This window comes from Branchiostoma floridae, chromosome 5 (genome assembly GCF_000003815.2).
Source record: "Branchiostoma floridae strain S238N-H82 chromosome 5, Bfl_VNyyK, whole genome shotgun sequence".
In the NCBI taxonomy this organism is placed as follows: Eukaryota; Metazoa; Chordata; class Leptocardii; order Amphioxiformes; family Branchiostomatidae; genus Branchiostoma; species Branchiostoma floridae.
In genome coordinates, this window is record NC_049983.1 from 5,524,855 (window position 1) to 5,538,062 (window position 13,208).

At 38.9% G+C, this 13,208-nt stretch overlaps 2 protein-coding genes across 5 annotated transcripts in view; both read right to left on the bottom strand.

Annotated features, from left to right (window-relative positions):
- LOC118416055 overlaps positions 1 to 1,739 on the bottom strand; it is a 3,398-nt gene extending 1,659 nt beyond the window's left edge. Inside the window, exons 1-2 of the mRNA XM_035821107.1 lie at positions 1,597 to 1,739; positions 89 to 201 (exon numbers count right to left, since the gene is read on the bottom strand). Of these exons, the coding sequence (XP_035677000.1) occupies positions 89 to 201; positions 1,597 to 1,692 (209 nt within the window). The 5' untranslated portion in view covers positions 1,693 to 1,739. The remainder of the gene's footprint in view (positions 1 to 88; positions 202 to 1,596) is intronic.
- Positions 1,740 to 2,667: 928 nt separating this feature from the next.
- LOC118416009 (nuclear transcription factor Y subunit B-3-like) lies at positions 2,668 to 12,587 on the bottom strand. 4 transcript variants are annotated; one of them, XM_035821039.1, is made up of 10 exons: positions 12,418 to 12,587; positions 10,451 to 10,525; positions 10,160 to 10,248; positions 9,582 to 9,697; positions 8,357 to 8,422; positions 7,270 to 7,337; positions 6,507 to 6,636; positions 5,804 to 5,897; positions 5,020 to 5,108; positions 2,668 to 4,281 (listed from the first exon to the last, which is right to left on the bottom strand). In XM_035821039.1, exons 2-10 carry the CDS (start codon positions 10,519 to 10,521, stop codon positions 4,243 to 4,245), a joined length of 762 nt encoding a protein of 253 aa, XP_035676932.1. In that variant the 5' UTR covers positions 10,522 to 10,525; positions 12,418 to 12,587; the 3' UTR covers positions 2,668 to 4,242. The 4 variants fall into 4 exon arrangements, with proteins under 4 accessions (XP_035676932.1, XP_035676934.1, XP_035676935.1 ...); XM_035821041.1 differs by lacking the exon at positions 8,357 to 8,422 and adding an exon at positions 8,516 to 8,581; XM_035821042.1 differs by having other exon boundaries at positions 5,044 to 5,108; positions 12,418 to 12,586.
- Positions 12,588 to 13,208: the final 621 nt, after the last annotated feature.

Below are 13,208 nucleotides of genomic sequence, written 5' to 3' on the forward strand. Positions count from 1 at the left end.
TAGATATTAGATCAGGCGGACACTTCCTGCATGTGTAATTGATGACAAGCATAATACGTAATGCGTGACGTCATATATCAGTACGTACCAGCCGAAGTTGGAGGTGATGTTCAGTACCACCATGTTCCCCTGCAGTACCAGGAAAGTAAAGATGGCGGCCAGACCTCGGTATACCACGAAAGGAGTCTGGTCCTCAAACCACTGCAAAACAAAACGGGCGTAAAAAGATGAGAATCCTACAATTGTAATGAATGACTACCTTTATTGCACATTTTTGCCATAACGGCTAAGGTACAGGTCACAACAACCCAAAACCTAAGGATCGACTCATTGTCTGTTTTACACGATTTTACGTTTTTGAAACATTTCGTACGGATTTCTTGTATCAATATTGCTGTTGCAAAGAGAGCGAGGGAGAGAGAGACAAAGGGAGAGAGAGGGAAAGGGGGGGGGGGAGACAGGGAGGGACAGACAGGGAGAGGGGGAGCGAGAGGGAGAGAAATTGAGGGAGAGGGGAAGAGAGAAAAAAGGGAAACGGTGGAGTGAGAGAGATGGGAGAGACGGGAGTGCGAGGGAGCGAGAGAGAAGGAGAGAGAAACAATGGGCAGCAGTAAACAGTGGGGTTCAAATAAACACAAAATTAGCAGAACACCATGAAAATCGTTGGAGACAACAATAAATTATGAAGATGATATGTGTGCAAGCGTGGTTCTTGGTCACTTCTTGGTCATATCAATATCACGGACGCAGGGTTGACACGCAGAGCCAAAATTACCACTATAAAGTCCCTTTAGAGTTTAATCTATTATGACACGAACACAGCAGATAGTCATATTGTGGAAAACAGCCCTGCTAGACCGTCCATACAAGATTCTAGTGACCCGGAAGTGACATTACAAAAGCGGTTGGACAACTTTTACTTGTCATTATACCATTACTCACCGATGTACATACTCACTGACTCAGTCATTTTGGAAACAAGGGAATGTATTTTTTTTTACTGAATCGTGAATAACTCAATAAGATAAAATCTACATTGTACATACAGATTTTTGGACACTGAAATTAGTAACATATGAACCGTAGTAAAGTCTGTCACAGCTTGTTTAGTAATTTTCTACTCGCTCGTAAAATTCCAGAGCTACACAATACAAAATAAACACTGAAATAGTCGGACTTTTCATGTACTATCAACTCACGGTCTAAATGACAGTTGACATATATCATTCACAAGCGTCATATATGGAATGTTAGTGAATCCTATATATATATCTGAAACCATTGGCTGTTTAGAGAATGTACCCAGTTGCTGAATTTGTTTTGTATTACGTAACGTTCTTTTGTGTATTACGTAACGTCCTGAATGTCATTTTCATAGACATTTCAAAGTAGCCCCCTACTAGTAGGCCTTATCCTACGGGGGTATGGCCGTAGCAGAATTCGACTAAAATTCGACTGAACACTAAACATTACTGCACGGGCAAGTGCTTCCTCTGGCATAAAACGTGCCTAGTGAATTATTTTCCCTAAAGTTATACCGTAGTTAGTCTGTAAGAGACTGAATTCGAACTTCGAAGAGACATTTTGTTAACATACCGGAGAAGTGTAGAAGACGCTCTTGTCGGTGTGACTCAGTAACATTGTAGCTAGTTTGCAGATTCGGCGACACATTTTCGTCAAGATTTCGGCCATACTTTCCGCCACTGTTGTTTCACAGGTTGCCGGTTGAACAAGTGTGAATTTTGAGCACGAAATATGTCAGAGGTCATTTGATTGGCTTGGTGTCTCTTAGGTTCTCTCATGGGACTGTACCATTAACAAGTTCAGGGGCGGTCATTTTTCTTTCCAACAAAATCCGTACGTAACTTTTTTCTAGTATGTAATTACGTGGCTTGAAACTCCTACAACTATCAAGCTAAAAGGCGAATTTTTCACAAATTCAATCCGTATCTATTTGTGATCTAGTTTCAAAGGACTTTCATTCAACTTTTGCAATACATACATCTACAGTTTAGGGCATGCAACAGCGACTCCCGTAGACCATTTCTGGTACTGCACATCACCATCATAACAGTAGTTTGATATATCTAATACCATCTCTTAAGCTGTGACAAAATGCTTTCATAGACTTCCTAGTATAATATCATACCATACAGGTTTGCTAGTATCATATTTTGTCATACCAAACAGGTTTACAAATTCGAGGACTGGATAAATGTCACTCTTAAAATGTAAACCATGTGTGCAGTGTGTCTGGTGCATGATACATGAATAGGAAGGTGGAGCCCATCCCCCTCCTTTCAGCCTTTTACCTCCCCCAAACCTCCAGTCCTTTGGCCGCACATGGGGCAATTGCTGTTGTATTGAGGTCACTTAAGTTAGCTCTGAATGGCAGCTGCTCCAGACCCTTGCAATTTAGACCCCCCCATTGTAAGCTCCTGCAAATAGAGTAGTCGACCCACCCAATAACAAAGTCAGAAGTCATGTACCCATTGTTACACTAGAGTTAAGTGAGGAAAGTCCCAAAGACGAAACATTGACGGCATGTCAGGGAACTCAACCCCAGGCCTATGGGCCAAACACCCTAACTATTAGGCTAACACAACACACACACAGCACCAAGTGAAAGTTACAAAATCCTTGTAAAATAATCACTTGACACAAGGATTTGAGATACTCATCTCATTTAATGTCATCATTCCTATAATATCAGCAGTAACTGGACTAAGTGCAGTATTAACACTAGTAAAGATGTGTGTTTCAAATAAAAAAAGTTTCAAAATATTACCGATATCAACAAAAATAATACTGTTAAATCTGATCTAAATGTTAATTTGGAGGTTCTAAATTAATCTAATAGCTTTATACAGCTTCTATATGTCTTAGAAAGTGGCTTAAAAAAAAAGAAGAAAAGAATATATTTCCTCTACACCCTATACAAGGTATAGTGAGAGAAATATAATAATAATATCTACGTGAAAGTTCAGTACATAGTCTAGAATGTAGCATTGTTATTACCAGTATCACATATTGATATATACAGGGGAAGGAATGCGTAAAAAAAGCTGCACCAACAGACAAACTCTGTATCATATCATATGTGTAAAAACACGTCAAGTTCCTTATAGTATTTACAAGATACAAAAAATGGGTATATCTTTTCATTTCGCAACGGATCAAACCATTTTCTAAAGATCGAATGTAGAGAATTCATCTGTACGTTTTGACTAGAAGAAATGGATTCTAAGTCTTGTTTTTGTTACTGTTAGCCTCTGTGTTATCAAAATTGACAGTTGTCTAACAAAGATGTGTACAATTTATTATCCAACGTGGAAAATACTCCACTGGAGTACTGAAGTTGGACTTTTTAAACATTCTCTTATAATGTTACGGCATTCACTGATAAGCAAACAAATGGCAGTCAGAACAATGCTCTGTGCCTTATATGTCCATACAAATAAAATCAAACCTACTGACAGAAAAAAAAATGCAACCTTCTCTGTTATCTAACATTAGCAACAGAGACTGTGATAAATGAAAAAAAAATCTACAATTTACTATTGAGGTACAGCAAAATTCATTCAAACTGTTTACGAAATGCGATCATTAAGTTGGCAGCCTCACACAGAAATAAGGTGCAATACTCAAATCATTGGGCATAATCATAAAGTATAATACCTTTTAATAAAGTTTTATGAATGTCTACCAAAATTCAAATCATTGTGATCATGAATACGCAGGCGACACCCACGTTAGGTGAGAGAGAAGGAAAAAAACATGGACAATTGAGCTGTGACCTGAGTTGTGTGGGTCAACTTGTGCTACTGAAAGTTAGATACCCACTTCTTTCACTTTCAAATATGAAGGAAATCCTCATCCAACATTTTGACAATCTTCGTAGATTTCACGGCATGAAAAACTCGACCCACAAAACTCTGGTCACCGCTCACCCTTGTTCTTCTCACCACTTACCTAATGATTTTTAAAAGGATGTCGACTGGAAAGTAATGACCACAATGGTTTGAAATTTGGTGGATGTTAATACAAGACTTCATACTATAAAACTATGTCCTATAATTAAATTTGGGTTGTGTAGCTTCTTTAAGGTGAGGCCGAGAACTTATTGATCAATCTTCGTAGGTTTTGGACTCTATACAGGTGTGGTATAGCCAAACAGGTGTGCAGCGATGGAGAGTTTTTTTGCAGATTCTGTGTGATGAAGTTAGTGAAGACTTGTTGCGCTCAACTGGACATCCCTGTGAACTGAAGTTGTTGGCCCATCTGTGGAGACAAACAACAGTTAAAACACTTTGAAAGTAAGCAATGTTCAGTACATAACACCAGCTACAAGTCCTGATACTAGTGAAAGTACAGTACAGTACAGTACAAGATAAAAGCAAATTATGATCACCGGGGGTGCCTAAGTATCCAGACGAATCTTGCAGAATTCATACAAGTTTTACGAAATGCATAAAAATTGTACAAAATTCAAAAGATCCAATACTAAGAAACATAACCAATTTTATGTATTTTATGAAATCCACAGAGTTTCATGGAATTTATACAAGTATCACGGAATACAAATGATCCTTACTCTTAGGAAAACTCGTGTGCATTCTGTAAAACTTGTGTGTTTTGAAATAGTGGATAAATTCTAAAATATCTAAAAAAAGTAGTCTATCAAACTCGTACGAATTATGTAAAATTTGTACGGATACTTAAGGAATTTTGATCAAGTACTTGTAATAACCATGTCATGATGTATTAATTTCATAGCTTTACTGTTACATGAGAGTATTGTTTTATTTTGCAGAACAAAGTCTGTTTTATTTTCTGGCAACAGGACCATACCTCAGTGGCATGTTCTAGCCCAAAAATTACTTTGAGAACCAGGGAAGGAAAAAGCATTAAAAACAGGCAGAGGACTATCCTAGAAGTATGGGATGAAACTCCTGTGATGTCCATGAGTCAACAGCGCAGGTTCTGATGAGTGTAAAAAGAGATAGAGAGAAGACTTACATCCAGTACAGGAATCATACCCACCTGAACCTGTGTGGGGTATGTGTAAGTCATCGTTGTCTGGCCGTCTGTGGAGATGATGTTGGCAGCTACAACAGACAAGTGCAGAAGTGTTAAGATTGTTAAGAAATCCATAGGCAATTCATTGACATTGCAACGTCCAACCCTTACAAGACAGGGAACAACGGACACTTAACCGGATAGTTGTGAGTGTGACATACTTTTCTTTAAGTCCTCTTTGCTGAATTTAAATCATATACCAGTATGAGGAGAGGAAACATGTATTTTGTAACCTTTGAATTGTTTCACCAGGTTGGCATAACACTGAATAAAGAGACTCTTTGTGGTTGTTTAAAAAGAATCTCTTAAGTTTATTCATGATTGTATTTTGTAAGTTGCTATTTGTGAATTGTTTGACAAGATGTCAAACATGGTGAATTTTTACTTACAACAACAGTATCATAGTGACTGTGATGCAAAAATTGTACATACTTGTTTATAAAATCTTCATTAGGGAATCTGCAATTATTCAAAGCCGTTGCTACTTTATCTAGAACCTACTTTACAACAAAAATTTGTGCAATGCACTTTTGCAAAAGGACGAAAACCTGTCAACTGTCACATAATCTAAAATGGGTCACCTGCACAAGGCAACACACTAATTATGGTTACAATTTATCTTTCTGCAATAAATATTGTTTCAATTACATAGATTGTAGGGATGTGTACATGTGTAAGTTGATATGAAGTCTAAAAGTAGAAGGAACAAAAGTAGAAGACTTACTGAAAGAATCATCGGCCCCCAGGTCTGACGCTAGGCTCTCGTCCCCTGCACCTGTAGTGGATGTGTTCATCCCTCCCTTCTCACCTTTCATGGACTGGAAAAGAAGGAATGGACATGTTTTATCAAAATGAAATTGTAGAATTTAAAGATTCAACAACAAACAGATTGTACAATCTGTACAGTATATTGATATATTATAAAAACCTTAACATATTTTTCTGGCTTTATATTTTAACACAAAACCTTCATACAACTTGTAAGATTAGGACAAACCGTTGCTTATACTAAAGCAAGATTGTCCTACTGTGGAAAAAGCTAAGCAATCACTATTTTTTTGTTGAACAAAAAAGATTTTGAAGATACCACCCCTGCAGCTCCAGAGCAAGCTTTCAAGTGACCCCAACTGTTTTTTTCTTACATTAAAAGTTATGTGTCAACACAAAATCACGACCACAGCATGTCCAAAACAAAAGATATAAAAACCAGAGGTCCTGCTGCAGTACCAAGGTCAACCACCAGGAGGCCCAAAATCAAACTTGGCCCACCTACCAAATATGTTAAGAATCCATCCAAGGTATTCATAAGATATCCTAGGCCTGCTTGACATAAATTCCTCCATACAAACAGAGTAACAATACACTGTTCTAGATAGGAGACAGATATGTCAGACAACAGTTATAAGCTCTTCCAGAAGGATTCTTACCTCTCTGTACTTCTGTAGGTACAGTTTGAGTGGTTCCACATAGCTGTCGAACCCCAGAGTGGACATGGCAAACAGGATGTCCTCCCCGTTAATGGTCTTCCTCTTCTCCTGGTGACACCTGTCACTGGCTCTACAGGAGTGGTTAGGGATCATTTCATCATGTCAATCACAGCTCTCACACTCAGAGCCTGTTTGAATGTTATTAACCTCTTGCTTGCTGATTTTTCTATTGTGACCTACATTCGTTTACGGCATAATGGTCAACCTATAGCAGAGTTTAGATTTAAGTAAGATGTTGCTATTTACCTTGTTGGCACATACTATAGGGCAGTAAGTTTCCTTGCTGTTTCTGTAGCAGGGTATATCTTTGCAGGGAGGGGTTGATAGTCCTTAAGGGCCAAGTGCTTGTTTGAGAAACAAAATGTAGTTGGCAAGTCCTATGGGACTCTACATGTAAATGTAAGATACAAAAAAAATACATTTAATCAAATTGATTACCTAGGACAAAAACACAAACTTGGGTTCACATTAGGGGTGGGTATCGGTACAACAAGTACGGTTCCGGTGTAGATGATCAGGTCCAGATCCGGACCTGAACCTAACTAGTAGTAGTTGTCTGAAAACTTGCTGCTGGTCGGATGTTGGACGGGTTGCTACAAGCAAGATCTAATCAGGCTAGTTCTGTTTCAGTTCACAAATAACAGAAAGTCACAACAATCCCCTGATGACATGTCAAGCTAGCACAAAGCTGTTGAAAGGATACTCGCTTGTGATGAAACTGATGAACTCTGACACACACTCCTGTACACACTCTTTAGCATCCTTGGCAATCTGTCAAGGAAAACACAAAGCATTTTAAACAAGAGTAATCAACTTACTTAAACATGGACATTTTTACATAGAAAATAGTTCTTTGACAAAAATATTACATCTACTAGTGACCTAGCAAACTTTTATCTCAGTCTTTATAATTCTTATACAATATCAAATTTGTTCAAGACAGAGAATGACGTTGCTTTTTATGATGTATCACAAACAGAGCTTATTTCATATCCTTACATGATACAATGGCCAAAGGAACTTCTGAAATTAAAGTGCAGTAATCACTAGAAAGATATTGTTTACAAAACAACCTACTTAAACAATGTGAACAAAATATACCACATTAAAAGAAATATTTTCTTAAAACAATGAAAAAATAATAATTTAACACTACATTCTACAGACTTTCTATACTATACTACAGGGAGGACTGTTTGAATGTGCATGTGATGGTATGATATTACTGTAAATGTGGGTTAGTTTCCACATACATTTTGTATTTACCATTTCCGCAATATTGTGTACTAGAATCTAGCGCTGCATTCTACATGAATCTTTTTCACTTCACAAATGGAGATACTAGTACTATAAGAGGGTCTGCATGGGGTTTGTGACAATCAAGACAGACATTTACACAAAATTTGGTCACCTTGCTACAAATAATGTGAACAAGACAGTTTTCCATACAATAATGGGAAATCAAATAGGCTGCCTACGCCTTACCGAAAAGAGCATGCAGACCCTCTTATTTCTTAAAAATATTTGAGATCTTGTATCTTGGTAACAGTGGTCTAATACATCTACAAATTACAAGATATAGTCCAAAGAAAATTTTTACTGTTCTTCCAAATGCCTTCACAAAAACACAATGCAATATGAATACGTCTCATTTTCTCATTTTTACCCAGGTCCCCTTCCCTTAAGAATAAGATGACATAGCATGCAAATGTTCACACATACAAAAACCACTCAAACATGCAGATCTACACATATATGGAGAATGTAGGTAGGTGTAACGACAACATTACCTTTTCTTTTTTGGGTATAGCCTTTCTCATAATGCGACTAATATTGTGAATGGGCAAAAACCGGTCCTGGGATTGAGCAGAAAAGAAGTGAAAACACAAAGTTAAAAACTTGCTAGGCAGGCAGATATGTATAATATACTGAAACGTGGAAAACATTACCTTTGCCATTTTGGGGATAGAGTTTTTCATGATGCGACTGACATTGGCTATAGGCAGGAATCGGTCCTATGTGAGGTGGCAGGCGTAAAAAGGAAGAAGGGCAGAGAACGTAACACACTTTTAGGTGTCAGGAAAAGTGGGGAGGGCACACTCTTTAGGTGCAGTATGGAACTGTCTAGCTACTTCTAGCTCAGAAGCCATCTATTTCTACAATGTAGCTATTACATATTAGACGTAGAAAGGTTGAGCATCATACGTGATAGTACAGCCAAAAGTTAGGACACATCATGACAATAGATACTAGCATTGTGCTTGCGGAAAGCTCTATCATACACAAATCACAACAACCTTAATCGTAAAAGCTGTACTATCAAGAAACAAAACATCAATGCTATTTGTGATTTGCAAAGAGTCTGAAACACTGTAAGGCCATGTTGACTTGATTATGTGGACAACATCCTCTGGGAAGCCAAAAACTGAGGCGAGCATTCGAAGGAAAAAAAGATTTGCAAAAAGTTGCATTCACTATGGAATCTAAGTGGTCACAAATGGCTAAAACACATAGTGTATGGTATACCATATAACAAATTCTTCATTTTTGTTCTTTCACATCTTTGACTTTCGATTGCCCTCAGAATTCTACAAGATTAGTCTCCTTTTTTTTCAATCTAGTCTCCTTTTTTTTCAATCTGTGACACATATTTGCTCCTTTTGAATCTACTTAGCACAAATAACAGCATGGTGAGGTGAGAAAACCTTCTTTTGGAAACAGAGGGAAAATGATATGTGCACTGATGTCATCCATATTTTTTACTATCATTATTGAATCAACATGGCCCAAGCAGGAAATACACGTATATTCATAACCTACAATATTAACAGGGAAAAAAAAAACAACTTTGCATACAAAATAATGTCTTTGGTAGATGGTTAAGTAAGATAGGATTGACATGTAGAAATAAGGGAAACAGAAGACTTTATCTCAAACTCCATACACATAATTTTGAAAGTGAAAGTGAAACCATCCCAGAAGAGATGGTTTTACTTTCACTTTCAGGAGAGTCACCTGTTCCTGTAGTGGCTCCACGCCCACGTGTTCGCGGAGGCTGTCACCGTCTTTGTGTCCTCCGTCATCATCCCCGCCGCTCGCTATACTGTCATTGGCCGACGCACCCGTCGCACCTGGGAGCATCAAGAGACGATTGGATCTACCTTTCAGTATAACTCAATTTACAGCAATTTTACATTTTTCGTCAGGTCCTTATGACAAGCCAATGCAACTTATCTCATGCAATTTATCTCATTTTTATTCAGTACTTTTCATCTGATCATGAATGTGTCAAAGACAACATGATATACAAGTGTTCACACACAAAGTAAACATTGTAGGAGGTCCTCGGTTCCCTTCTTCTGATGAATTGTTTGTTTTTTTTGGGTTTGGAAATTTTTCATCGGCAAGGCACAGAAATTCTGAATAATTGATGGTTTTAAGAAAAGTAGTAGAGGCGTCATATACTGCGACTGAGTGTTTTTGAGAGCTTGAAGGACAAAATGGATGAAACAATTTAAAGGCATTTTAACAGTAATGTCATTCAGAATGAATACAAAAAATGTACTAGTAGTAGTTAAAGTAGGTATACTTACTGTCATCTAGGACATAGCTGTAGTCGTTGGTCAGGAGACCCTGTGTGCCATCAGCTCCCTGTGGGGTACCTTCTAAGTGAACAGCCATACTGGAAAACAAAGTGGTAACATGAATCAATGTTGGTCAATTTGCTTGTAAGAACTTTCAGTAAAACCTCAGAACATGCAGGCTCTCATGTGAGTTGGGTCATCAGCATCAACAGTTGGGATTCAAACTTGCACTTAAGTCAAAGATGCTGTATAAAGTCTAGAAGAGAAAGCAACGCAATGAGTTTTTAATATTAGTATTACCTGAGGGTGCCACTGTCATCTGCTGTGTGATCTGTGCTCTGATCCATCTGTCCCTCTCCACCACCATCCATGGATCTGCAAGTTTGGAACACACTGCAGTTTAAGTAATGATCACCTAGGGTTCACAGTAGGGTGGTGGGTGGTGGGGTGACGACATTTTGTGAGTGTTTGCCAGTTTTGCAACAGTGGGAATCAAGCACCGCCAAACTGACCATGCCAAATATGACTGTCCCTTTTGGCGTAACGGTTTAGCGGTTTGTGGTCTGGCAGCCCAGATTCAAGGGAGCCAGGAGACTGTTTCTACTCTACTATTCCTTACAATTGTTCCCATGCTAACCCTTTGAGTCACAGGCTAGAAGATGTGCCACACAGGGACTCAGAGATTCGAGGACAAATCTTGAAAAGAAAAGGGGGAGAAGTTACAAGTATAACAGTGGGGTTCAAGCACCGCCAAACTGACCATGCTAGGGCTGGGTACCGGTACAGAAAATTCAGGTCCAGGTCCGGGTCCAAAAGATCAGGTCCAGGTCCGGACCTGAACCTGATGCAGTATGACTCATACCAATGGTCCATTTTACATAGAGATCTGTTTGGTGGAGTATTAGACTTACACTGGCGTTCTAAAAATCCTTCAACGCTAACTGCACCTGTACGATTGGCTGTAAAACTTGGTAGAAATTACTATAAACTCTACTTTACTTCACTCTTGTTATTTTCTTCCACCTGCAAGCGACCAAACGTGTGAATGCCTGATGAAATAATCTGTTAATCTTCTAATCGGTCCAACATCCGGTACACCTTATTTTTTCAGGTCCGGTTTTTCTGGACCGGTCCAATAAGAAAAACCGGTTTTGTACCGGTACGCTGTACCGATACCCAGCCCTAGACCATGCCAAACAGGACTGTACCTTCTAGCGTAATTGGTTTAACTTTAACAGTTCGGTTTGTGATCTGTCGGCCCGGGTTTGAATCCTGGGACCCAAGAGCCTTTCTTACAACAAGTGTACTTATAATACTAATAGTTATATCTAGCCTGAGTTTCAGCCTGGTTAGTTTCCCTACCCATAATGGCCAAGAACATACTGCCTTATGCTGCTCTACTTTTCTGGGGAGATGTGTTTCCATAATTTTTAGTTTGAATGACAATGGATAATCATAAAATCATCATCATAAAAAAGATGAGGGGAAAAGTATGAAGTTATTTTAAATCTCCATTTATACTTCCTCTAAATCAATTAGCTATCAAATAGCCTGGATGTCAGACCGTTTCCAAGGCCCACAGAGGCCAGCTCCTTGGCTCTATGGTCAACATACCCCCAAGGAAATTCTACCAGACACCACTGAGCTGTTTCTCAGGGTCTAAGGCAACTGTGGCAAAATTTCATCGGGGGCATGTTGGACCTAGAACCGAGGAGATAGCCTGTGTGGGGCCTGGAAACAATTAGGCACCTAGGCTAACTATTTGTACTACAATCACATACACGTATAGTAGAGAACTAGCACACGTACATTTAAAATTTGTACCTCACTTCACCCCTGTGTACCCCCTTCCCCTCCCCCTACCTATGGCTTCAGAATCAGACATGTTCTAAACAAAGGAACAGAGGTGGCGACAGATGGTCAAAACCTGCGTGCAGCCTTTTACAGAAACAGGTAAAGGTGACACAACAAACAGCTTACAAACATGCTCCTATGTCCACAAATAGTGGAGATTTTTACGTTCCTCGAAATCATAAACCTATATATCATATACGTTGTATAAACGACGGAAAAACCCACGGCTTCAAACGGGGCTAGCTAGCCACAAAAAAAATTACAAATGGCGAATCTTCTATTCCACTATCCCCCCTCCCCACTTTTTCTCCAACGGTTTCTTTTTTGTGGGAGACCGTTTCTCGTGTGCGTCTCTATCACACAATTTGAAAGTGCAGCTAGAAAGACACCATTGGTGTACGGGAAGAACAAACCCGTGTTGGAGTGGGCGAACTGGTTGGCTGGCGAGCCGGGAGCCAGTGAGGAGGGAGCCCGCCCGGGTCTGTGGTTGGTAAAGCCTCAGCCAGTCGCCGCGCAGAACTGACAACCGCTACGTACAACAACCATTACTACCCCCTTCTGTAAACAAATCATTCTCAACATATTTTCTCTAATGTATATTTTCATTGACTAAAATAGCATTCTACCAAACGAAAATAATATTACAAAAATATTTATATGAGATTTTGACTCTGTTTATCATTTGAAAGTGAAGAAAATTAGATATCAAAATAGAAAATTAGGACACAACAATAGAGGATGGAACAGCCAAATGCAAGGAATCTGGCTGTTCCCTACCTGGACAAGCCCCCACTGGTCAGAAACAGAGCTGGTCTACCACTTCTTGAATATCATTCAAAATTTTATCCGCATTATTTTTAAGAATAGGTGGGATGTTAAGACACGGTGGAGTTTGTGGTTTATTAAGTGGTCAGTGAAGAGAGGGATATCAATATTTTGGACGATGATGATGATGATGATAGTGTATAGAACAGCGGTAACCTTTAACCTGGCCGGACATCTGTCATAAATTTCCCCGTGTGAGTGCGCCGGTTCGGAACTATTTCTTATACATTCCAACACGTTTACAAGCAAAAAGTAACAAAGTCAGTCATTCATTTACAAAGAATTATGAATTAATAAATGTAGATTCGGTTTAGGTCATTTTATTACTGTTTTTCAGCTGTGTCCTCAAATAAACTTTGACTGAGGCAATGTTGTAAAA

Excerpts from the sequence above, each read along its gene's own strand:
- LOC118416009 (XM_035821039.1), bottom strand. The coding sequence starts at position 10,521 with ATGGATGGTGGTGGAGAGGGACAGATGGATCAGAGCACAGATCACACA. Across the intron at positions 7,338-8,356 it reads CTATACCCAAAAAAGAAAAG|ATTGCCAAGGATGCTAAAGA; the intron begins GTAATGTTGTCG and ends TTTCCTTGACAG. Across the intron at positions 4,282-5,019 it reads GTATGATTCCTGTACTGGAT|ATGGGCCAACAACTTCAGTT; the intron begins GTAAGTCTTCTC and ends TTGTCTCCACAG.